Genomic DNA, 26,515 nt, shown 5'->3' with positions numbered 1-26,515 from the left:
GAAAGTGCTGATAGCATTGGGCTCAGAACATGAAGTGCTGTTTTCTCTTCCCACTGAAATCTGTATCTCCCCAGGCATCCATACACAGGGGGACCTTACTTTCCAAAACTGGCATCGCACACACTTTACTTTGACTTTCACTATCTGCTGATGCCCATTCAGTTCTGCTTATACAATTATTCTGTGTGCTCTCATCGTCCTGTTGGCCTTCTAAGCAAAGTATAGAATTTGTCCATAGAAATCTGTCATTTGAGCAAGTCAAGAAAACAATTCCACAGATTTGTTCCATAGAGAAACAGATTGTCAGTGATAAACCATTCTAGACAGACCTACCATAATTGTTCATTGAAGATGTTTTTAATTCCTATGGAGAAACTGAATGGAACAACAAATCACGATAGTAGAAAAAGTGGTCACTGTTGAGCTCTATTGGCTTTATTCTGAGATGGCATATTTAAATTCAGCATGAAATGGAAATTCAAATCTATTTTCTAAATGCATCTTAATTCTATTATTGTGAACATTTTATCCATGCATATGTTTAATTTTAAAAATATTTTGATCTCATAATGTTTAATCGAACTTGATCTTCCACTGAAACTACAAACTTCTCTCTGGTGGCGTATGCTGAACGTCTCCAATCATTTCGTCTGCTTAAACCCCGCCCATTTTTTACAATTGACTTCAAGCTCGTATTCAGATATGTCTGTGTCCAATCAACAAACAATGCATAAAAGTCCCTGCCCTACATTTTTTCTTTTTCCATCATTTGTTTTAGGGATGCACGATTTTCACTTTTAATGTTATCATTATCGGCCCAATAAGAAAATTTGGCCGATATATTAAAGCCGATAAATAATGGATTATTTCCTTCAGCTGAGACAGATGCCACAGTTCTCCATGATGGTTTTGAATTGCTTGAAATATGATTGGAATCACTTCAAAAAAGGAAATTACAGTTAAGTGCAACATGTGCAGTGCAGGTCTGTCATATAGGCTACATAAATAAAAATGAGAACATTTATAATAGTGTACTTGTGACATGGCTTTTAATGATTAGACTTGTTTTTGTAATCAGACTCTCAAAAATTATATAACAATTTGGATTTATTTAGATTGATCGGTTATCGAGTTATATTGGTATCGGCCACAATTTTCAAATTGGTGCATCCCTAATTTGTTTCACAGAGATGTAGCCTAGTGTGTCACAATATGGATTTTTTTTTTTTCTTTTCTACTTCCGATACATCGCGACTTAAATGTTACGCAAATAACAATGATGCCATGTGGATAGAAGTCCATTGAATATGTTGTCATTGTGCAGAAAACTTCAGAAAAATCCTTTCAGTGCTCTTCAAAAATCTATGTGACGAAATCCAGTACCATCCGCTTTTACGTGGTTATTTCTAAAGTGATCTTTAACGTCTTGCCCCGCCTTCTTGATTTAATGTGTTAGCCGTAGAGGTCAAGTTATCCTTCTCATCTGAGCCACAGCAGCTCTTGTGCCTCCAGCAGGTGAGAGATTTCTCTGCTACCACAGCATCAGCATTCTCATTTATTCTGACAGCACACTGATACGCCTGCTAATGGCCTTTGCTCTGGCTCAGACAAACCCAATCCATTATTTGTGTATTGATTGACAAGGGCACTAGAAAGAAGGGCATTGTGTGGGTTTGGAAAGAAACAGGTTTGAAACGCTCTTCTGTTTGTCAACACTTTAGGCTCAAAATGGCTCAAATCATTGCATTCTGCATGTATGTGTTGCATTCTCATCGTTGCCACAAGGGGAGTAAATAGTCTCTTATGTTCGGATTTCTTTTGCTGATCAACAACTGTCAAGGCAGAGTAAATTTTCGCAGACAAGGTCTAGTCATTTCACTAGGAATCCACACGATCAGGAGTTCCACGTGCAGATTTTGCAACAGGTTCAAGCTGGTCACTCGAATTCGCTTCATTGAGTGACTTCTGTGTGAGCTGTGCTTCATACATCACTACACAATATTGACAATACACAACTGAATGCAAAAAACACACTTAATTTGATTATAACAGTCTGAAGATTATCTTGCTGGGTGAGTTAAAGTTAGTTAAAGGTGCTCTATGTAGCTTTTCTTCTAAAATGAATCCTTTTTTTATTGCCTGTGTGTGAAGGGGTTGTAATCACACATTACAATGATCCACTTGTCGGGTTTTGCTATTACCTCTGAAGGCCAATATTCATATTTATATGTGAAGTCTCCGGGTCGCATTTACCGCTAAATCCAACGGATGTGACGTGCATGTGCGCTCCCGAGCCTCTCTCTTTATAGTCTATGCGACCGACGGCACTGCAGCTAACGACATGGAGTCTGATAACACCCCAAAACGACCTGCCTCCAGCACAACACACACTCCACAAATATATAAAAAACAAAAAAAAGTTTTATCTGCTGAAGCTCGTCAGGCCAAACGTGATTCTGATCGACTCAGGACGAAAACATGGATCAACATCGGCAGAGCTTTTGAATTATTAGTAAACTCTAATGAAATAGCAAGGTAAACTAAATGAGACATGAAATGAATACAAAAGACTGTTCCAGGATACGAAAAAGTAGGTGCTTTAGAATGTATACTTGTTTTATGTACAAGATCTACTGTCTAACGTTACTCATCCCACTACTATCATATTGTTTATAATAAACATTTCCAGACACGTTCAGAACATTAATGCTACTTCCTACGATCTTACTGTTACACTGACATTGTTCAGTCTAGTTCACCATTTTCGTTATATACATTCACCTATGTTGACATTGCTGATTGTGAAAGATACACGAATAGTTAGTGAAATGCCTTATGCTAGATAACATCACATGTCGGCTAAATGCAGTCAATGTAACGTTATCTTGGTACGAGCATGGAGCATTAGTTCAACGTCAAGCTGATAAAAGTAGCCTATTGTTGTAACGTTGCAGTGGGAGTTTACATGAGTTTCCAGCATGTTGTGTGATGCTTTCGCCGTTGCGTTGAAAGTCTCCGTGTGGCCGGTAGTGAATGCTCGCTCTTGAGATCGCACACGCACACGAGCACGAGCGCTCTTGTTGCAATCTGAAACATCACCACTAGAGGCCGCTAAAAAATACATAGAGCACCTTTAAACGTTGACATGTTCATGGTTAGCTAACTGAATCCGATTTCAGGACTCTTAAGATGTAAACTTGTGCCTAAAACACAAGTAGATATAATATAGAAGTACAGTGTCTTTCTAGAATGTCCTGGAATTTCTAGTTTTTGCTGCCCGGGCAAATAAGATGGGAAGGGGGAGGGGAGGGGGAGGGAGGGGGAGGGGAGGGGGAGGGAGGGGGAGGGGGAGGGGAGGGGGAGGGGGAGGGGGAGGGGGAGGGGGGGGGGCGGATAGGACACGCAAGGGCAGACGGGCACTTTGATCACGGCTATGGCTTCAGAAGCCAGTTTTATCTGCGAGAGGGTGGATGGATCATGGGGCCGAGGTTCTACAGATCAAACAAACTAGGAATGACCATCACTGACATACAGAATATCAAAGGGTCTGGGAGCGACGAGCAAAGCATGAAACTGTCTGAAGATGTGCGATTCTCTCGGGCTGTCTCTGAATAGTCCCAGTCTCCCACTGGACCTGGTGCTGCTGCAACAAAAGCAGAGGCTCAGATTGGCTTTCAAGTATTAACATGTAGGTAAATGTAAAGTGCAAGCCGAACACATATCGAATTACTCCTCGGTCTCTCGTGGTTTTATTTTTGTGTCCTTGGGCATGATTCTCTGTGGCTGGGAAGAGTAATTATTTCTTTCTTTCTTTCTTTCTTTCAGCTTAGTACTCAATGCACATTCTGCGTTAATATTTACCAGAAATTGCTGCAAATAGTGATGCTGACTATCCTACTTAAACCCATTCAAACAGCATGGATTTGTTTGGAACTATATCGAGAGCTCCATGAACCATGTGTCCGCGTGCCACAACTCTGGCACATGCAACAACAAAAAAAATTCCTTCTTGCTACTGAGCAGAGATGTGATTCCAAGACTACCAGTGGGCATGAAGACACTGAAGCTCTTCAATGTGATTTGCCCCTGGCCACATACAGAAATATAATACAAAATGTGTAAACCGTGATGCTGTTCTGAATGAGTTTGGCTCATGGGCTGATACTCATTTTCATTATTATTTCATCTTCAACTCATCTTAAATGAGTATTCTGTGTCCAACAGCAATCGGGCTGTTGTGGCATAACCACAAAAAATGATTTGCCAGGTCAAGTTTACTAAAAGCTCAATTACAGAACAGTAAAAATCAGAAAAGCACAGCATTAACAACTTATACTATATATCTTTTAGACACTTTTTTTAAATAGCTATACTATTTTGTACAGTTTTGCACAAAACAATAACACAAGGGGCTCAAAATAGCTACATTATAATTAAAACTATTTGGTCAGTGCGATTTTTATTTTTTCAATGTTTAAAAAAAAAATCTCTTTCACTCCAAGCATGCATTTAAAAAAAAAAAATACAGTAAAAACAGTAATATTGTGAAATAATAATAATTTTACAATTTAAAATAACTGTTTTCTATTTTAATATATTTTTAAAAATTGTATTATTTATTCCTGTGATGGCAAAGCTGAATTTTCAGCATCATTACTCCAATCTTAATAAAGTATTTGTGAACACCGTCATATATTGTTTTCTTTGATGAATAGAAATTTCGAAATAACAGCATTTATTTGACATATAATTCTTTTTTTTTAAATGGAGCTCAGCTGCTGCAGGTGCCATGAGTGTGTTTGTAGGTTCGCACATTTTAAGTGCTTTGCCAGATCTTGCTGTCAATCTCTGCACCTCCGTTCTTTAGCACCTTTAAAGTCTCTTCCTTTCCCAGTGTAAATTAAACACATATCATACGTAATTAAACAAGCTCATGTTTAAAGAAAGAACCATAGAAAGGTGAAGCAATAAAAAGATCCTGATAATAAACGAAATGGAGCTTCAGTGCTTGGGAATGCAGAATTAACAGGAAGCTCAAAATGAAAATCAAATTAATTTCATCCAAGCCTCCACTTAACTGTGATAACCCTAGATAATTACAGAATGCATAATACATCGCTTTTAGTTATTTATTCACATTGCTGATGTCCAAGTTTCTGTGGCGGTTTGAGGACACATCCTCTGAGATTTTTTTTTTTTTTTCACACTTCTGCTTACAAAGGAAATTTGGCTTTTGCTTTGTAAGGCTTGATGTGTTATTGTTTTTTTATTGATTATGGCAGGATGGAGTATTTTTAAATACAAAAATCTATTTTCTTTCAGCTCATGGCAATTCACATTTGCAGGCAATAGACCAGGCGAACATTACAAAAGAATCCTCCTATGCACTTTTAAAGATTCATAATGAATTTCCTGTCAGGTTGCCCTTTACTCAACTATTTGCAGACTAGATGTGTCAGTTATGCCGAATTCAGACTGCACGATTTTAGCCCCGATTTTGGCTCGCCGACAGGTTTTGAGTAATCGCTGACAAATGCCCGAAATCACAGGCAAATCGGTGCTCGTTCACGCGAGTGACAATCACGCAGTGTGAATGAGCAAAGACGCGATCTGAGAGAATCGCCGACGAGTCGCCGAGGCCCGTGAGATATTTGGCATGCTAAATATCTGGACCTGTCGGCGATTCACAATACTGCTGTGTGAATGTGTTCTGACTGAAAACTACATCGGCGATGACCGACAGCCAATGAGAGAGCAAGATACAGGGAGGAGGAGGAGTTATAGACCATAATATCAGTATTTTAATAGATAGGCCTATATTTACAATTATTTCAAACAGAAACAAAGCACAAACAGCAACAGCAGGACATTTGCAAAATTATTTATTTACCCCCAACTCTCTTTGCAAACAGTCCTTGCTCCCCTCGTCTTCCCAACCATTTCCTGCATAAACTGTTTATTTATTTATTTATTTTCGCTACAAATCATTGCACAGACAATTTGTAGGTTATCATTTTTAATAACAAATTCAGTGTCGCGCGAGAACTCCGGTCTCACGCATGCGTGATCGTCCGTTATTTCCTATCACTTCTTGCGTTTGTTTGGTTGTGAAACGTAGTTTGCGGACCAGGCAGAAGTTGTCGGCGATTCTTTCTTTTGTAAAGTCATGCAGTGTGAAACCTCCTGTCGCCGATCCATCGTGCAGTGTGAACACAGCAGCAACTGAATGTTACCCCAGATAGTCATGCAGTGTGAAAACAACAGTGACCCGATTATTTTGAAAATCGTGCAGTCTGAACTCGGCATTACAAGATCACTACGATCTTGAAATTCAGTTCTCACACAAAAGCCCTATTCAGAGGGTTTCTCATGTGGACGTCTGTTTAAAAAAAAATTGCTAGGCACCTCAGTGATAAATTTCAGATGGCGATTTATTCACGGTGGAGGAGCGAGTTTAGTGATCCTACGAACCCGGGAACGCGCTGCTCACATGGTCAGTAGCTCATGATAAAATGTCATATGCTTGGAATAATAGAAATAATGTAAGAAATCTAATTGATATCCTTCTATCTCAAAATGTATTGATTTTGTCTTGTAAACTTAGAGATGTGAATTTTGACGGCAATTAAATTACCACACGACCTTGGTGTTTATCAAAAAACAGTAGGTAATGGATGGATTGTTACGTGCGTGGTGGTGGGAGAAAAACACTTACTGGGGCTAGTCGATGATTTTATTGCTGTCCGAATCCAGAATGTTGAAAATACCTTAAAACCCCATGAGAAACAATTACCGTCCGAATAGGTGTACTCTGTCCAGCTATACTCAGGAGTTAATTCTTGACAACATGTCAACACACAACACGGAGGATGTGCCTGTTTGCACTGATTTGCGGGAAAAAGAGCTAAAGAATTGTAAAGAGAGATGTGGGCAGCAGTGAGCTGAGACTTTGATGGTTTGTTGGGTATTTTTTCCTAATTGACTTCACTTCCCACTGCTTCACCCTCCATTTGCACTGTTTAGTCTCACAGTTGCAGTGGCTATTGCTCATTTCCTTCGTTGCTCTTCTCTTTACAGTGCACACACCTGGCAACTGGACAGTTGGTCTGATTTCAAACCAGTTTTAAAATGTATTATTTCGAAAATTGTAAAAAATTTAAATAGTTGAAAGGTCTGAATAGATGGATGGATGGATAGTTGGAAGGTATAGATTATTAAGGTGATAATTCGGATGGATGGATTTGGCAGGTCTGGATGGATTGATAGATAGATAGATAGATAGATAGATAGATAGATAGATAGATAGATAGATAGATAGATAGATAGATAGATAGATAGATAGATAGAATGGTTATGTCAAATTTGGTAAATGCGTTAACAAATATATTAATTCATCTTATTTTTTCTCTCTTTTATGCATCACATCTAATTGTCAAATATGTTGCTCTGTGCTGTAAAGCAGAGTATTTTTATCCGGGTCAAGTGAAAAAAAAAAAATCAGTGTTAGGCCGCTGTACGTGAGCTATATCGTTCAGTTTCGTTCCGACAAACGGGGCACTACATTTTCTTTTGCTCAATATGTTCAACGTTAATAAAAGGTATCCAAGCAAAAAGTTCTCCACGCATTATCCTGCAGTTAATGAGAAAGTGTAATTTATTGGCGCACTATATTGACTGCGTATTGAGACATATAAAACTGTTTAGCTAGATTTTCAACCAATCAGCATCGAAAATGTAAGTAGGTCACAGCCAAAATCAAGCTAATATCACTACGCACATGTAAACATTGAGGAGGACGTAAGCAGCGCATCTTCATCTGATAGCGGCGATCAAGCTCGATTAACACCCGTAAAGTGTATTCTTCATGTCGGAAAAGATGGCGGGAAGGTCCGCAGCCCTTTACTGAACTCCGATGGGAACAAATCAAGCAATGTGCGAAGGAATGGCTCAAAACGTCGGACACTACGGAGCTAGCTATCCCATGCTGCAGGTAAGTTACTTTCATAACATATCAATTTTGTTCATTATCTTTGGGTGATGCTAATTTACAAACTTCCCGATCAGAATCCCGATAAAAACATCGACACGATGAGAGACGTTGTCCTCCGTTGCTTGATCTGTTATCTGGGTGAAAAATAGGATAACCTCATCCATGAGTACAATGTAAGTGACAAGAATTATTCTATATATTTATGGTGCTTTGAGAAATGTATTTGTACATCGTTTTTATTTATAAAAATAGAAATGCAAATTAAACAATAATCTTTTTTCTAATTAAATTATATAAAGCTAATGTGAAAATATTTAACACAAAATAGATTTTTGTCAGCCACTTATATGAAAAAAGGTAACACTTTATTTTGATGGTCCACTTTAGACATTCTACTGACTATAAGTAACTGCAACTACATGTTAACTTACTCTATTAACCCTAACCTAGCAGTCCACTAATACTCGGTGTTAGTTGACATGTTACTATACAGTTAGTAGAATGTCTATAGAGGACCAGCGAAATTTAATTTCCCCCTCTACAATAGTGTCACCAAATGTAATTTTAAATTTATTTAATTTTTTCTTCCTGAATACACCCTCTGTCATTGGTGAAACTGTACTTATGTTATTGTGACAGTCTTTGTGGTCCGCAAAGTGGTGGTCTTTGTGGTTTCAGTGATTACAAAGAAAATAAACTATAATGGTGTCTTAGCATTTTAAGCTGTTATAAGAAATTTTTACAACCGTACACAAATCAAGTTTATAATTATGGACAGACTTATAATGAGACAGACGAGATAAAAATACTTCTTTAATGTTTGTTTTACAGTGTGACAATGGAGATATCCTGTAGCACATAATGAAAATTGCCATCTGCAAGAGGGATTCTCAGGAGGATTTCAGCATCATCTTGGAGGGGATGCGAGTCATGGCTGGCTTGGAAAATCTGGCAAGAGCCTGTGCTGTTCTTCTTGGACTCACGTATGCACTAAACCTCACCTACCCGAAAGAACTGAGGCACACTTTTGAGGCCTTTCAGAAGCTCTTCTTGGAACTGGATGTTTGCAAGTTTTCCCCGAAATTACTAACACTTAAAAACAAACTCATGACTTAGATTGAGACAATGCATTATGACCAAGTTCTGGTGAAAAAAAAAACTGCATTGATTGATGAACGTTTAATATTGTTCTACAAGCTTTCAGCAAGTACAAATGATTTGTTTTGCTACAAGTTATTCACAAGTTTTAGTCAAGAATGTGACTTTTCCAACAGAAATTTGTATGCACATGTTTTTGTGTAACACAATTATTTTTCTCAATGACATGGAAAATGTTAGCATTTTTTTGCTTTTATTTTTCATATCTTAAAACTGCTGTCTTACATTTTATATAGATTTGATTTATTTGTGCAAAAAAATACAGAATAAAAGCATGTTTGATAACAAAAAGTGCATTATGAAGTCATTATTATCTTAACCTGAAAAATGCAGTAAATGTTATAATTAAGTCAATTTCATTAATACAAACGAGTAAATTCTGCTTAATTTATTATTGAGACAACTTATATTAAAAAAGCACATTCCACACTAATAATATTAAATGCATCATGTGCCATAGACTAAATAATTTAGGAAATTTTACTTAATTTATTTGGGTAGATTTCACACAAAAAAAAACTCAAAATCTACTCAAATATAATACGTGTAATATTGTTACCATAATTGTTTTAAGTATAGCATGTAAAAAATGTGTACATGCAGTGCAGTAACTGCTCGTGTATGCGAATTGACAATTCACCATTAAATGCGTTATTTTGAAAAGTGTTTTTTTAATATATATATGAAGAGTTCAGATGCAAAAGCCTCTAAATGCCATTTGAAATTTTCTTCTAAAATGATCATTTTTATCAAGCTCGTATATTTAAGTTCAATAATTTCACTTAAATGGCAAGTCATTTAAGTGAAATTATTGAACTTAAATATACGAGCTCGATAAAAATGATCATTTTAGAAGAAAATTTCAAATGGCATTTAGAGGCTTTTGCATCTGAACTCTTCATATATAGCCTATATATATATATATATATATATATATATTATATTTTGGCTGAATTCTATTTGTAATTCAGATTTTACCTCAAATATTACCTTTGAATTGGAACAACATAATGAGAAGTAATTGGGATGTTAATGCTACAGTAGAAGTTTTCTTGATAATCTTATCATGTTTACTGTGCCTAGATTGCAACTTCAGGTATATCACATATTTTAAACTGGTTTATTTTGTACCTCAAGTGGTAATTCGGCATTTTTGGGTTTATATGATAAACCGGTTTGAAAGTGCAAAATTCCCTATGTTTTCCCTTTATTTCAAAATGGGCACCTTTAGCATCATTTTTCTCAAAAACTGCAAGGTTGTGTGCGGAGAACTTTTTCCTAAGGAATCTCTATATATTTCTGATGTTAAATATAAAAAAAGTAGGTAGTGCCCCACGTGGTGGAACGAAACCCTATTTCTAGGCCTCTTTTAGGCTACCGACAGCGGCCTATGTGTGCAAGGCTTTAAAATATCATAGGTAATCTTTATAATACGGTTTACAAGAATGAAAAAAAAAAAGAATGATGTTAAGACTCTTTATTGACATTAATCTAAAGAATGCTAATCTGTGATCATGATACACGAGCAACAGATAAACAACAGGATTGCCATGCCAACGCTTTACTGGAGCAGTTCAGCCAAAGCTAAAAGCATTGTAAGTCTTCACAGAACTGAGGTTAGCCAAGAGCAACGTCCGTTAGCAACAGTGGGCTTTCAATCATCCATTTAAAATGAGAAATGCGGTCAGCATGTGTCCGCGGTCTTAGCCAAGATTAGCTAATAGTCGGTAAGCAAAGCGGCAAGCGAGAGCCAGTTTTCCTACGGCTGTGCTAATGGCATTAACTCCAGATACACAAGCTAATCAATCCGCTAAAGACTTTGGCCAAGCTATCAACCACAATTAAGACACGACAAACTCCATTCGGTGTGTGCTGATGCATTTTGTGAATATCATAATTAGTTTGAGCCATACGTTTTGAAAGTGACTTTGAGTTGAAATTAGCAGGCCCAATGTGCGCATCAGCACACCACGGAGATCAAGTCAGAGAGGATTAAAGCTTGTGTGTTAATGGACCACGAGGTATTTTTAACCACTAAATGCTAATCTCTAATGCTGGATTTCTGATACGTGACTAGCCGAGAACTGATTCATGCTGCATGTTTGAGTTCAAGGCTATTACGGCTAGCTGAAGAAAGCTTACATGCGATTTTATTACTTTGTGATTCACAATAGTATGTGTGGAGGACATTCACACACAGTACACTGTTCACAAGTTTTATAAATGGCTAGTCCTTGAGTTTCAAGTGCAGTGTAGAGTGCATAATTTGTAGTTGAGTATCATTATTGCTTATAGTAAGGCTAGTGATTTGAACAAGCCTATAACCTTAAAGGGAATGTTTTCCACACACATTGAAGTCACTTAGGTACAATGTCGTTTTGGACTCTATTGACTTTTATGGTAACATTCTTCAAAATATCTTCATTTGAGTTTCAAGAAAGTCATACAGATTTGAAATGGCATGAGGTTGAGTAAATAATTACTGAATTATAATTTTCGGATGAACTGCCCCTTTAAATTTTGGCAACTCCCACATTGTTTGTGCTATTATAGATGATTGTGAGTGCCATATCAATAAATAGAAATACAAACATAAATGTGTAATATATGTATATCAGCATATACATCAGTAAATATTTTTGAAAGAAGTCTCTTATGCTAACCAAGGCTGTATTTATATGACAGTAATATTATGATATTTGAATGAAATTGTTTTCTATTTGAATATATTTTAAAAGAAATGTATTCCTGTTGTGGCAAAGCTAAATTTTCAGTATAATTACAGATGATTTGATGATCAAGAAACATTTATTATGTTAATTTCTTATATCATTTTGAAGACAGTTATGCTGCTTAATATTTTTGTGAAAACCGTGATATATTTTTTCAAGATTCTTTGATGAATAGAAAGTTCAAAAGAACAGCATTTATTTGAAATATATATATTTTTTTAAACAATGTAAAAGTTATAATTGTCACTTTTGATTAATGTAATGCCTTCTTGCTAAAGAAACCATTAATTAATTTATTAAGTTTACTTTTACTATTAAGTTTACTACAAGTTTACTTAGTGACCCCAAACTTGTAGTGCTTGTCAGTATTTTTTGTCAGTAAAATAAATAATGATATAAATGATTAAAAATAAACAATGCAATTTGTCAATTAATACATAAATATAATATTTAAATCAATCAATCAATATCATATGGAAACAAACATTTATTTTTTGACACTCCATGATTTATTTATTGACACATTTTGTGATTATATTTATTAATCTTATGATATTGTACGTTCATATACAGTATGTGCGAGCATATATATGTTTCACCCACATTATTGATTGAGATTTTTTATATTGTAAGAAAATGTAGTATGCTTACTTTTTCTGATATTTTCGCCACATAGCATATTCAGATTACTGTTGATGCTAGTTCAATTGCCAAATAATGTCATTCTGTGTGTCATCATGCACTGCTTTAACAGGTACACATACAAGCACACAATCTCACACAGTGAACAAAGGTGACACACTTTTCCTGGAGCTCATTTAATTTTTTCACAATTTGTGTCTGTATGAACCCACGCCTACCTCTTTGTCTATTTACTGTTGCTGTTCGCACTCATTTTCCCCACAGTACACAATAGTTAAACATAGTTAGTGCTGAAACAGGCCCATATCTGGGTCCTAAAGTGTGTCATCATTACTGTCGCTGATTTCTCTGTATCTCTTCATTGGTTTTCCAGGTAAGCATCCCGCTGTCCAAACGCCAACTAGAAGCAATAACATCAGCTCCCTGTGGAGCCTACAGGGTACATGAACCACGCAGAGGGTTTGATGGCATCAAACATTCCCTCAAGGGAAGCGGCTCAAATTGCGGTAGTTACAGATTCAGTTATCGTGAGCCGAACATGACGCCATTCATATGATAATGTCTTTCACCTATCTGTTTATATGCTCTTGAATTTAATTGACATTTAATATTGTATTTGGTATACAATCTATTGATAATTCAGTCTGAAAGATCTTCATTATGTAATATATATGCACCATGTGAAATAAGGATGATTAGAGAGACTTAGAAAATGCAATTGGTTGAGTTAAACTCAAACAAAACACTTGGGCGGATTGAGTGAAACCTGAGTGGATTCTGACTAACTCAAAATCTGATTGGCCATTGTTTTTACGTGCTCAACAAACATGCCTGTGATTGGCTACAATGCTTAACGCTGCAAAAGCACGTTGTAAATAGACGTTGCAACGGCTGTTGATTGTATGTTCAGATGTGGACGTTGCACTCAAAAGTGGAGGCAGATGAACATGAGTGTGTTTAAGTAGACTAAATGATTGAAGAAGTTTTTACCAGGTCCAGTTATGATATTTAGACATCTTAGATTGGCCGTCAAACATATCGAGGAACCATCTAAAAGCAGGCTATTCTTTAATCTTTCTGCCTTTGAGCCATCAGTCATCATAGATGTCAGTTACAGACCGAGTCTTGTGCTTTGGATCAAACAGATGTTCCCTGTCCTCCTCAGTCAAGTCAGCTGCTCACACTTAACTCCAAAGAGGCACTTTTAATTATAGTATCCTCCTAAGTATAGCTGTCAATCATGTTCTGCATGCACCATGTTATGAAGATGGGGATTGCACCAGTAATGCACCACAAATGGATTTCAGCAAAAAGAGCAATAACAAGTATTTCTGGCTTCAGATGCAGATTTTTAATCATGGTATATGCAAAAACTAAGTGAACAACACACCTTACACTTAAAATTTGAACTGCTAACATGTTACGTGTTGTTTTCTTCGATCATGTTTTATTTAGGGAAAGAAGTGAGTCAGGACTGCGATTGGTGCCCCTTCAAAAAGAAAACGGGTGTACGACACCCCTATTTATTGCTCTTTAACCTGTTCATGGTGATTTTTAGCTTGAGTGGGTGTAACAAATACATGCTTTATTTCATATTGTGTATCCAATTTTAGGATTTTAATATAATTGCATGTCTTTCAGGATAACAAATATGAGGGAAAAAAGCACCTTCACTTTCTTATCACTCCCACTAGTGTGAAATTTGTCTGCTCTCAGATATGATTCACGCATAAGCTAAATAAAGATTAAATTTTCCAGGAAATCACTAAATAAGACCTCTTTGTGTTGACATAATGCTGAAACCACTAGACAATTAAAAATGAGATGAAAAAAATGCTGTAATTAATTGTTTAGATTTTAAGTGTAAAGTCGGTTAAATTAGTGGGCACGTTTTTATTGAGCACGCAAGGAGACCGTATTTCATGATCTATTTTTATTTTACATTTTAAAAAAATGACATATATTGACTTAAAGTTTTATCTTTTATTTAATTTTCTTTCATGGAAGGAAATTTAAATGTCTCATGATATGATAGTATCAATACCATGGTTTTTTGACGTATACCATTGGAGATTACCACATATATGTACCATGGTATTTACATGGGACTCCAAACAAAAGATAGCTGGATCTATGGAGCGAGTAGATAGACAGATAGAGGAGTGGGTGTTTTATTGGAGGCCGAGAGTGAACTGAATGAGTCAGTCATTGAGTATGAAGTACAGTCAGTTATCAGCTCTCCATTCACATTGCCCTGTGCTGCCCTGTTTCCATTAGTGCCTCTGTGGAGCTCATAACCCTCCGCCATTCACGGTCACTATCTATGCATATGTCGATATGTTATGTAATTTCATAATTGCTCTCAGGACAGGAGTGACATATCTATCATCATATCTCCGACAAGTCTTTCAGTCTGATTTTAGCCTACTACTGTGGAGCATGTGACATGTGACAGATTTGAAGAAAATGTGACAGATTTGAAGAGCATGTGACAGATTTGAAGAAAATGGGCATTGCTTTGGTATTCTGAAGAGTTGTACCATCAGTATGAATGCGTTAAACTACAATCCAATCAGTACCGTAATATTGCATTGCATTGCATTATAAAATGACAAATAAATTGTCATTTACGTTTTAGCAGTATAATTTCCATAATTTCTGTTTTTTAAGGAAAATTGTGTAAATATGCATAGTAAAAATGTTAAATGTAAGGAAAGCTTAACATTTAATGAAAATCTTAAAAAACAGAAAATATAAATATTTACAAAAAAATATTTTAAATAAATTAAACAATACACTACCGTTCAAAATTTTGGGTCGGTAAGATTTTTTACATTCTTGAAAGTCTCTAATGCTTTTATTTGACCAGAAATACAGTAAGAACAGTTATATTGTGAAATATTATTACAATTTAAAATAAGTGTATATATTTGAATATATTTTAAAAGCAATCTATTACTGTAATGCTAAAGCTGAATTTTAGAAATCATTCTCATGGTGATTTGATGCTCAAGAAACATTGATTCTTATTATTATCAATGTGGTGGAAAACATTTGTGCTGCTTAATATGTTTGTGGAAACTGTGATTTATATAAGACTGGATTAGCCGGGGTAAAACATTATTTTTCAACATTTTCTTTTTTTGTAAGTGTTTGTGGCAGTTTCATGTGCAATGTATTTATCATTTAAATAATAACTGCTGGTCAAATAACAGCCTTTTTGCGCTGTACCAGGACATTCACACCGCAGGCCTTCACAGTTGTGATTTTATGGTTCTTAATTGTCAATGCGGTGCTGTCTGAATTTAACAGATTACAGTCTGGTGTGACCCACTAGGGCCACCAGCACTGACTGTGTTCCTTCGAGGCGGTGAGAAGTAAACAGTGACAACATTAGTTTCTCATTACCCACATACATGCTGTTCTGAGGAGACTTTCACTGGATCAATGAGCCATTACAAATCCAAATAGGCTTTTTATCGCAAACCGCTAATCCTAGTTTCCATTTCATAAAGGATGTTTAGACAGTCCTGTGAAACATTCATGCAGATATCACCTGTATATGAAGCAAAAAGGTTAAAAATAATTATACTAAATAAAATGGCTTTAAAGCTCTTTCAGTTTTTCCGTTTTCTCAATTCAATCAATCAATCCTTTCTTACCCAAGGCATCAAGAGCAAACAGTCATTTTTCACCCCATGTGAACCATCAAGAAATGAATCACAGCTTCGCCAGCAATTAGAGGAATAGTTCATTTTATATATTTAGCCCTCATATCATTCCAAACATGTACTTCCTTTCTTCAATCGAACATAAAAGGATCCAAAATCTTCCCAACTGCCTTCTTAAGTCTTATTTGCACTTTCAAATTCAAACGTTGCACCATTGGCGATTCTAGACCTACTTTCAGTCCTTAAAAAATCTGATTATGTAATCTATTAATTTCACGTTTGCTGAAAACAGCGGCTGCAGTAACATACTTGAGGTTATTCCCCTCTGAACGTGCAACCAAATACAACACCATTACTAATAAACATCTACTGACAAATGACAATTTTTAATTGGCTCATTAAAAAAGTGTCAGTCGAGCAAGACTTACACTTGCAACTCACACTTTAAGCAAGAAATAATGCTCTGAACCACAACATTTCGAATGAGCCATAGGCTTAACATTTAAACTAAAGCATTAAATCCTAGAAGACATGCAAGAACCAATAGCATTTTGGCATTAACGACGCACCATACTGATGATGTTACATACATTCAAATATTATTAATACTTTATTAATATAAACATTGTCATTATTATTATATCATACCATTTTTTTAAATATATATCAAACGAATAATATTATAATAATATTATTAGTCATTATTGTTAATATACTGTTTCATATAAAATATATACATATAATACTACTATTATTGTTATTAATCATAATAATAATTGTATTACTTTTTATATTATATATTTTGCATATGACACAATATGAGATTTGAGAACTAGTAAAGGGAAAGATTTTTAGCAAATAATGAATTCATGTTTGGCCTGTTTTAGCACAAAAACTATCACATGACTTAAGAAAAAAAACTTGTTTATGGTACTTAAATAGTGCTTTTGAAATTTTTTGGAGCTCAATGACCCTTAAACACTTCATTTCGTCAATGTATGGAAAAAAGAGCAGCCTGGACATTTTCTCAGAACAATCATATAGGTCTGGAATAGCATAAGGGTGCGTAAATGATGACAGAATTGTTCTATATAAACAGCTACAGGAAGTAAAATGGAGGGTAGCAAGAACATCGTGTGTCATTTTGCTCTGTCATAGATAGATACGCAGATAGATAGATACCCTGTCATAGATAGATACCCTGTGTATCTACACAGATACCTGTGTAGATACACAGGCCTCCTATGACAGTAATTTGTCCACAACTGTGAATTAGTTTCAAAACTCACCTGAAGTCCCTGAGGCATGGCACAAAAATAGTCAACCCCTGTCTTTCTCCCTTTGGTGAAAAAATGAAATGTTTACAGAGCACTCGACATATTCTCCAGTGGTGCATCTCTCCTTTCCAACAGCAAAACCCAATAGACAGAGAGCATAGACCATCAGGCACACACACATTCAGCAAGGGCGGTCAGTCACTCCTGAAAATACATCAAACTAAATGGAGCCCCGGAGCATTTAAACTTCCAAATACTGAGAGAGCCTGTCAAGAATACAGATGAACAGGAAAAGAGTGAAAAACACAGACCCAAAATTTTTATATGAGAGTTAAATAAATATTAGCATGCAGGGTGATATGTTCTTAATGCTGACTCTACTCATGCAAACCTTTGAAGCCAAAGCCTCAGATAAAAGCAATGTGTGCAGACGCACTTCACACAACTTGAGCTCTCTCATCTGCTCATTTAATATATTACTCCTTATAAATGCCAGTTTTCAGAGCACAACACAACCAAACCCAACTCTCGGAGGCCATTAAACAACATGAAACTACTACATCTTTGCTGTAAAACATCTATGAAAAATATTAAGGACATTTAGCATTGGTCAGCTGGGGGAAAATAAACTGACTAAGCCTATCTGTAGTTGTTTTCCCTTCACAGAAGAAAAAAAGACATCCAGTGCTTGAGCTCATTTTTATCATCATGCTCATCTGTTTAATTTAAGGATAACAAAGTGGTACGCATTATTTATTTATATATAAAATCTCGTCCACTGTGGATTCTTCGAATGGGTAGTGGGTCAGATTTATGAAGAGCTTTTCTGCAAGCATTTGAGGAATGCACCAAAAAGACTACTCAGTAGTTATCAGACGGATGGCAGTGTAAACCAAGGCTTCATTACGCAGTATTTTTGATTAACAATGCTTGAAATCTTTGATGAGGAATTGCACATCCACAGAATGACATCGGAAGTATGTTTGTCTTATTTTAATGAAGAGAATCATACATCCATAGATAAATAAATAAAAATATGTAATGAATTAGGTATATCTAAAACATATACCATGGGTACCAAATGGCTGGTTTATATGGGGTTTATAAATGATATGTACTGTATAAAAGATTATAATAAGGTCCAAAGGTCGGAGACTATAGTGAGACTACTGAAAATGAATTTAAAAATACATGTACACTACTGTTAAAACGGTTTTGTATGTTTTTGAAAGAAGTCTCTTATGCTTAGCAAGACTGCATTTATTTGATCAAAAATACAGTACACCGTAACATTGTGAAATATTATTAAAATTTTAAACACCCGTTTTTTATATTTTAAAATGTCATTTATTTCTGTGATGGCAAAGCTGAATTTTCAGCATCATTACTCGCATGCTCCTACAGAAATTGCTGATTTGCTGCTCGAAAATTAATTATTATCAATAAACAGATGTGCTGCTTAATATTTTTGTGGAAACAGTGATAAAACAAATCTGGATTATTTGATGAATAGAAAGTTCAAAAGAAGAGCATTCATTTGAAATAGAAATATTTTGTAATATTATAAATATTTGATCATTTAATGCCTATTTGCTGAATAAAAGTATTACTTAAAAGTATAAACTTAAGTGTTAAGGCCTGGTTTCACAGACACGGATTAGGCCTTAGTTCAATTAAGACATTTAAGTAGGCTAGCTTTAATAATCATGCCTTAGAAAAAAATATTACTGGTGTGCTTGAGACAAAACAATGGCTTATTTTAAGATACAGTAAGTAACTGCAAGTTGCTTTCAATTAAAACAGCTCAAACACACATTTCAGTCCGGGACTACGCCTTGCAGTGCCTGAAGTACCATGATAATGATAATACGATGTTGTTGTTTTTTTATTACATGGTGCCTAACAAACTTACTAAACATATTAGAAAATGCCAGCTGCAAAAATATTAGAACATATGCCAATTGAATGTTTGTACACTTTCACATATTGTATTTTTAACTTCCAGCCTTGCTGGCTCCTCGTACATCAGTAGGCATTGGGAAACCTCAAACACACTCACTCACCTGCTGCCAGCTGCATCCATCCGCAGATCTTATACACGGTGGCTGTGCTGCAGAAGAAGAAGAGAGCGAAGCAGCCAATGCAGGAGAGGACCAGCACCATGGACATGCCAATGAAGAAAGACGCCGCTTTGAAGGCGCTAGACGGGATGGAGCCAAACTCTGTGAAGCTCCCCTGGCAAGTCAGGTCCCGGGACATTCCGCTTCCTATGCAGTAGTGAAAGAGGCCGAAGTAGCCGGCCTGTGGCGTGTCCATGCCGTCCCCGATCCAGTAGGGCTGAACGAAACATACCACGTTGACGATGGCGAAGAGGATGGTGAAGATGGCCCACAGGACTCCGATGGCACGAGAGTTCCTGACGTAGTTGGTCTGGTAGATCTTGGCTGCCTCCGTGGCTGGGAGCATCGCTGCAGGTGTCCCAGGGATCATAGATGCACTGTAAAAAAAAAGAAGAACATAAAATCAACAAATAGCCAGCAAGCTTCTGTATTTTTTTTCTACGGTAAAATTACTGTAAATATGACTACAGTACTTCACAGCATACTGTATAATAACTGTTCTTGTTTTTGCATTGTATTTTAAAATACTGTAAAGTTACTATGCAGTATAATTGATTACGGTAGTTTTTATATTCACATATATATACAACATATTATAACTAACTTCAATATGTTACACGCTTAAAAAAAGAATGAAATATAAAGGCTTGTATGCAAAAAATATTTCACACAGTGATATTACTGATTATTAGATGTCACGTCAATTACGACAACACTCAGAAGTCTGTTTAAAAACTTTTATTAAATTTGAATTCATTAAACTGTAAAAACACGCTCCAGACTTGGCAGGGCCAATGCAGATCCCAGATTGTTGCTGCCTATAGAGAACAAAACACAAAAATTGAGTTACACTACAGCTTGATAGACATCTGTGTGACAAACAGCTTTTATTTAATTTACAGTATATGGAACCACAATACATTCAACCAGGAGATGTGCCAAAACTTAATACCTTTAAATGAGAATGAAACTATGTGAGGGTGAGTACATTTTTGGGTGTACTATCCCTTTAAACTAAATTCTAAGATCCTGATCTTCTCGATCCATGTTACAAAACTAAAGCTCATTTTATGAATTTTAATGCGTTTCTTCGATAGCTGAACATTCTATTGAAGAATATTGTATATGAACAATAGTACTTGCCTCTGTATCAACCGAAAGAGCGATACTCATCAGCACACTGCAATGTCGAACAGCTACACACTGAAAGAAATGAAAAACATATTCAACACTGCATAGACCTACAGAGATATTCGTTTCACAATGCATCCACTTTCTGAGTTTCCTGCTTGATACAATTAATGTAAAAATCTTCCTCGTTACATTTAAATGTAATACTTGTGTTTACCATTAAAAAGCAAATAAAATATTGAAATGAGACTTTTGTTTCTTGATATATCTTTTTTTTAACTACACTGACTAATCTTTCCTCTTCTGAATCAGTACTTAAAAGTCTTACCTAAATCTAATAATTCTGCCAGTCATAATTGGTGAATGGCAACATGTGGATTCAGGGCCCTGTTTTTACGTTGCACTATCCTGCCACTGTTATGGCTCTGCTGAAATGGTTACGAGGCAAACAGCAGTTTTGAAATTACACGGACACTTTAATTGATTTATAGGGCTAATATACAATCTGATCTTTAAAATTCTGCTTTGTGCTGTGCAAAGAAAAGCTATTCATGCATTTCCAAATTGGTTTGGCTTGAGTATGGGTATTGCTTTTCCATATTGATGCTTCCTTATTTCCTCACTTCTCCGTCCTCCAGCCCGTGACCCTAATGACAAACTGGGTCCTCCCTTGAAATTGTGTCTCTATCAGCTATGATTAGGCTAATAGTTCATACAAACGATATTCATTTTAAATATGCATAGCTTACTATATAGTGCATAATGAAACAAACTGAGTGTAATTTGTTTTACTTGATAAACTGTTAATGAATTTTAAAAAACACAATAATAATAGCCTATTAAGTGAACGATTGAACATCATTACATTGTTCTTTTATGTCTGAAATATTTGGGCATTTAACACTTAAATGAACACATAATTACATTAAAGATGACTGTGAATACATGTACAGTAGGCGCAAATGTGTGTATACAAGCTATCAGGCCAATCGGCATCTGTATGCTGTGCTTGTTGGTACATATGCCTATACACTATATATATGGTCATTTTAAAGTGGTTCAAACTGGATTTATCATCACATGATTTTGTAGGAATTGTAATCAGACACTAAAGAGAGTAGGCCTACACCCAAATGTTCAGAAACAAGAACATTTCGATTACTTTGTTCAAAACTTAACTAACATTAACAGTAAACCTTGTGATATCTAGTATTTGGCTAACTGGCTAGAACAGTGTTCGAAATGTGTCAAAGCTCTTGGGAGATTCCCCCACGGACAAATATAAGAATATAAACAGAACAAAAACGATGGTGAGCACAGCATTTCTTTGAAAGAGAGTGGCAGCATTGCTTCATTCACTGCTGTTTAGAACAACCCACATTGGCCCCTAAAAAATAGAGAGAATTTGATACGATTATGATGCTGATGACCGTTAAATACGTCATCACAGTCTGTGAAAATTCACATCTGAACAGCCTATAATAAGATCTTTTTTTGTCGTCATATTTTTATCAGTTTGATTGGGGAAAAAATTGTGAGTAGCCTAGTTAAGGTTACTAGATTTCAAATTGTTTGTTTAATTCAGAATGGGTTGCTAGCTCCAATCGAGATTTTATTTTTCTAAGAATTACGTTAGATGGCTAATTAGAACTGTCCGATAGTGACCTAGCATCTTGTAAGATAAAAAAAAAGACTAACGTTATTTACAGACCAAGCTTATAATAATAGTAATATAGCACACGTACGTCTGCAAGATGTCTGTTAAAGATCACTTGATCTGGAAAGCATCTGCTGTTTACTAACATCTGATAGACATCTTTAAGAACATACATTCTAAATCATTACTTCTTAAAGACATCTTCTAAACGTCTATTTGACATCTGACAGGAAACGTCCTATAGGCGTGTTGCAGATGAGAAAACACTCTAAAAAATACGTCTTCCAGATGTAAACACGCACATCAAATAGACGTCTCTGTGATGTATATGCACGTGATGTACGTGTGCTATAATAACTGTTTATCTTAAGATAAACACTTATTCAGTAGGCCTATCAGTAAATTAGGTTTACCAAATAATCATAAAACAAAGAAATATTATCTTACCGTCATCGTGAGGTGAAATGAGGATCCACTTAGCCAGACTCTCATTAAAGCGCGAATCTGTAGCATGAATTTTATTTCTCGTAGGCTACCATTTATACACCAAAAATAGTTTTTGCGTGCATAGCGCGGTATACGACCGCAGTTTTCACGTGCATATGATACGCACTTTGTGGCGTGTAATACGCATGCACTCCACACCCCTAATCCTACCCAAGGGGTTTACAGTGCGTATCATTTGCACGCAAAAACTATTTTTGGCGTATAAATGGCAGATACGCACTTTCATGAGATCGTGTTGGGCAGTCACACGGCGACGTCGCTGTCTGTAAATTCCTTCATAAAACAGCGTGTGGCACACTTGAGCGTATTTTCAGACGCAAATCTAATTTGGAGTAGCTTATGGGAGCGGTAGCGCAGTACTTTGATAAAACAAAAATAGATATTACGTCATATATTACGGTATGTTTGTAGTATTTTAGTATTAATGAAAAACTAGGGGACAAACATTTTTTGGGGCCTTATGGGGGGGTCCCTTGATGCTTACTGGAGGTCCGGGTCCGGGACCCCCCCGGTTTTAATATTGTTTTATTCATAATAGAAGTCATTTGATTCTACAGCATATCTAGCAATGTTGTTTGTCAAATAATACACTTGGTTTTTAATAACTATTTAGTGCACAAAAATCTTTCATCTATGGCATTACTTAGATGCACACAGACATCAAGAAACAGCATGAATCTCAACAATGGTGACAATCAAACAAAATATCCAGATAATCAGATCAACTCTGAGCATAAAACAAGCTACAAAAAATCCAGCTGCATAATTTATTAATGCCGCAATGCATGCTGGGAGATATGGTGAGTTTTGATTGGTGGTACCCAGCATGCACTGCAGCATGAAGCATTTCATTGATTGGCACCATTGTTGAGAGTCATACACTGATTATTGATGGCTAAGTAATAATGTAGAGGAAAAAGTTTAATGCACTAAATGTTTTTAAAATCCTTTATATTATTTGATAAAAAACATTGCTCTCATGCTGTAAAATTAAATGGCATCTATTATAACACAACATTAAAAAGTTCTATATAATCAAAACATTAGACAATGAATAAGATCAGGGATTCAGGCAATTACATGATGATGACTTCATCATCAATAAACAGCCAACATCACCTGATCTTATTTGCTTTTTTGCTTTTTTTTGCCACAACAAGTGTGCTTTATAAACACACAATTATAGTAGCCAGAGAAAATTTAAAACTAAAAAGTCATGGGTCAAGAATCCAACTAAAGCAAACGCTAACCACCATCATGGTGACTTTAAAATACAACTTGATTTCATTAAAACGGAAATTAAATAAAGTCAGTCTGGTTAGTAATAAGTGAAGCACGTAATGCTGTTTGTGGAGTTGTTTAATCCTCCTCTGCTGAGATCTTCACAGATTTAATGTGCTGCCATGCATGTCACATTTTTTTGCGGTGCTTATTCCAACCAAAATTCAACATCTGTCTGACGTTGGAGCTTGACGCCAAACAAACGTTGGGTTTAGACATCAACCTGACTTTCATTTTCAACCAAAATATGACGTCTGACTGACGTTGGATTAGTTGGAGTGCAACGTCTTCCTGACGTCACATTGACGTACTGTGCCTGCTGGGTAGGCTATTCACATTTGGGGGAAAATATTTAGAAATACACATCTTTAAGATATTGAATAAAATGTTACATCTCACCTTGCTGGTTCTTGCTGGTAGTGCCCCGTCCTCAAAGGCTCAGGATGAATTGGAAAATTCGGCTGACGGTTTAGATGATTAGTTGCCAGGTGTATATCCCGTGCGATTCCCCTCTTTGTGTAATTAAGTGTGTAAATAGAAAGCAAAATAATAATAAAAAAAATCTCATGGGAATTGATTTGATCTATTTTACCTATCCTATATTATTGATCATTGGATGGGACTACATCTCCCACGCACAAAATTGTAGGCTAGCCTTATGAGATTAGTTGAGTTTGTGACTAAATCTGGCAACCATAAAGACACAAATTTAAAAAACTCGCACATAAAATATTTCACTTTTTTTTTTTTTACCTATTCAGTACTTTATGGATTCAACCTGGAGTAGGTTCACCCTGTATTTATTCTGGATTCAGTTCTGAGGCTGAATTCTGGTCCAATCTGGATTGAATCTAGATTTAGGTTTTATCTGGATTCAGTTTGGATTTAGGCCTAGATTGGATTGAGTCTGGATTAAGGTCCTGTCTACATTCAGTCTGGATTTAGGTTTTATAAATCCTTTCTGGATTGAGACTGGGTTCAGTTCCTATCTGGATTCAGTCCAGATTTAGGTTCTATCTGGATTCAATTTGGATTTAGATCCACTGTGGTTTCGAACTGCTCTCAGATCCTTTACGGATTTAGTCTGGATTCAGCTCCAATCTGGATTGAGTCCAGATTTGGTTCTTTTATGGATTCAGATTCTATCTGGATTGAGACTGGATTCAGATCCTGTCTGGATTGCGTCTGGATTCCGGAATGAATCCAGATTCAGGTCATTTATGGATTCAATCCGGACTCAGTCCTCTTTAGACGTTGCTTGGGGTGCCACCTAAACTCAAGTACAGACAGAACAGCTCACAGATGTCGCGACAGACTAAGCAGTTTTGGTGCCAGATGCCACAGTGATTCGTTCAGCGTGGATGTGGCAGTCTGTCCGTGACTCCAATGATGTTCTTTTCCAGCTCTCCTCTCATTCAGTCTCTATGCATCTGCATCATTCAGCCAAAAGATCTCATTAAGGTGAATAATCACAATTGGGACGGCAAAAAATAATGACTAAACTCATATTAAGACACAGCTCATATGAAAAAGACGCATTCTAGTGCATCAGAGATATTATTCCCAACGCAAATGTCAGTATGAATACTTAATGATGACCCGAATAAATTAATAATACTTAGATGGTTTGCGAACAATATTACAATCTTGAAGACATTTACATACTAAAATATGTATTTATACAAACAATATATCTCTACCTTACACAGTCCAAATTGATGTTTCCATGAGGCTATTACAAGATATGAAGCGGATTTCCGTGATAAATCTTGCTGTGCTGTTGCGTTTAAGAGAAATAACGGATGTTCAGATGACGACAAATAGACACTGCATCATATTTTGCGTGTCCATTCTTCTCAGATTTACACGCACAGGCAGTTGCAATACGCAAATATCGCTTTCCTCTCGGTTACTGGCTTAACGGCGTACCACTGACTGCTCCATCCGATTTAATCCTGAGCGCACATCTCAGAGCAATAAAACACATTACAGCTGACCACAGTGATGTCGCGTGAGTGAATAAACGCTGGGATGAGATTCATGCCGAGCGTGTAGATCTCATTGAGACGCGCTCGCGGAGATGATGGAGAGGGCTCGAGCGAACAGCGCAGATTTCTTCTGGCACACCCGAATATTCCAATAGAGTCTGCGTCTGTCTGTCACTCTCCCGTCCGCATAGCAGATAGAGAGAAGAGAAGCTGGCGATAAATTCCCCAAAATTATGTCTACCCTGTGTTTTGACTTTGACGCTGATGAGTATATAGATTCTAGATTTTAAACGTTTAAAAAAATAATTCAAGAGCGTTAAGATTAAAAACGCTAAGAACTACAAACCCCACACCCTTTCCG

The 26,515-nt window shown here is 36.2% G+C and overlaps 1 protein-coding gene across 5 annotated transcripts in view; it reads right to left on the bottom strand.

Annotated features, from left to right (window-relative positions):
- Positions 1–26,489, bottom strand: part of lhfpl3 (LHFPL tetraspan subfamily member 3) — a 58,149-nt gene extending 31,660 nt beyond the window's left edge. The window contains exons 1-3 of one of the 5 annotated variants that reach the window (XM_056247481.1): positions 25,867–26,486; positions 24,566–24,678; positions 19,534–19,967 (exon numbers count right to left, since the gene is read on the bottom strand). In XM_056247481.1, coding sequence (XP_056103456.1) covers positions 19,534–19,960 — 427 coding nt within the window. In that variant the 5' untranslated portion in view covers positions 19,961–19,967; positions 24,566–24,678; positions 25,867–26,486. Of the gene's footprint in view, positions 1–19,533; positions 19,968–24,565; positions 24,685–25,866 lie in introns of all 5 variants that reach the window. The other 4 variants (XM_056247482.1, XM_056247484.1, XM_056247483.1 and 1 more) reach the window with 4 other exon arrangements.
- Positions 26,490–26,515: the final 26 nt, after the last annotated feature.

Source organism: Rhinichthys klamathensis, unplaced genomic scaffold, assembly GCF_029890125.1.
Source record: "Rhinichthys klamathensis goyatoka isolate OS25496 unplaced genomic scaffold, OSU_Roscu_1.1 h1tg000048l_1, whole genome shotgun sequence".
NCBI lineage: Eukaryota > Metazoa > Chordata > Actinopteri > Cypriniformes > Leuciscidae > Rhinichthys > Rhinichthys klamathensis.
Note: the sequence above shows the minus strand (reverse complement) of the source record. Positions and strands in the feature narration are given on the sequence as shown.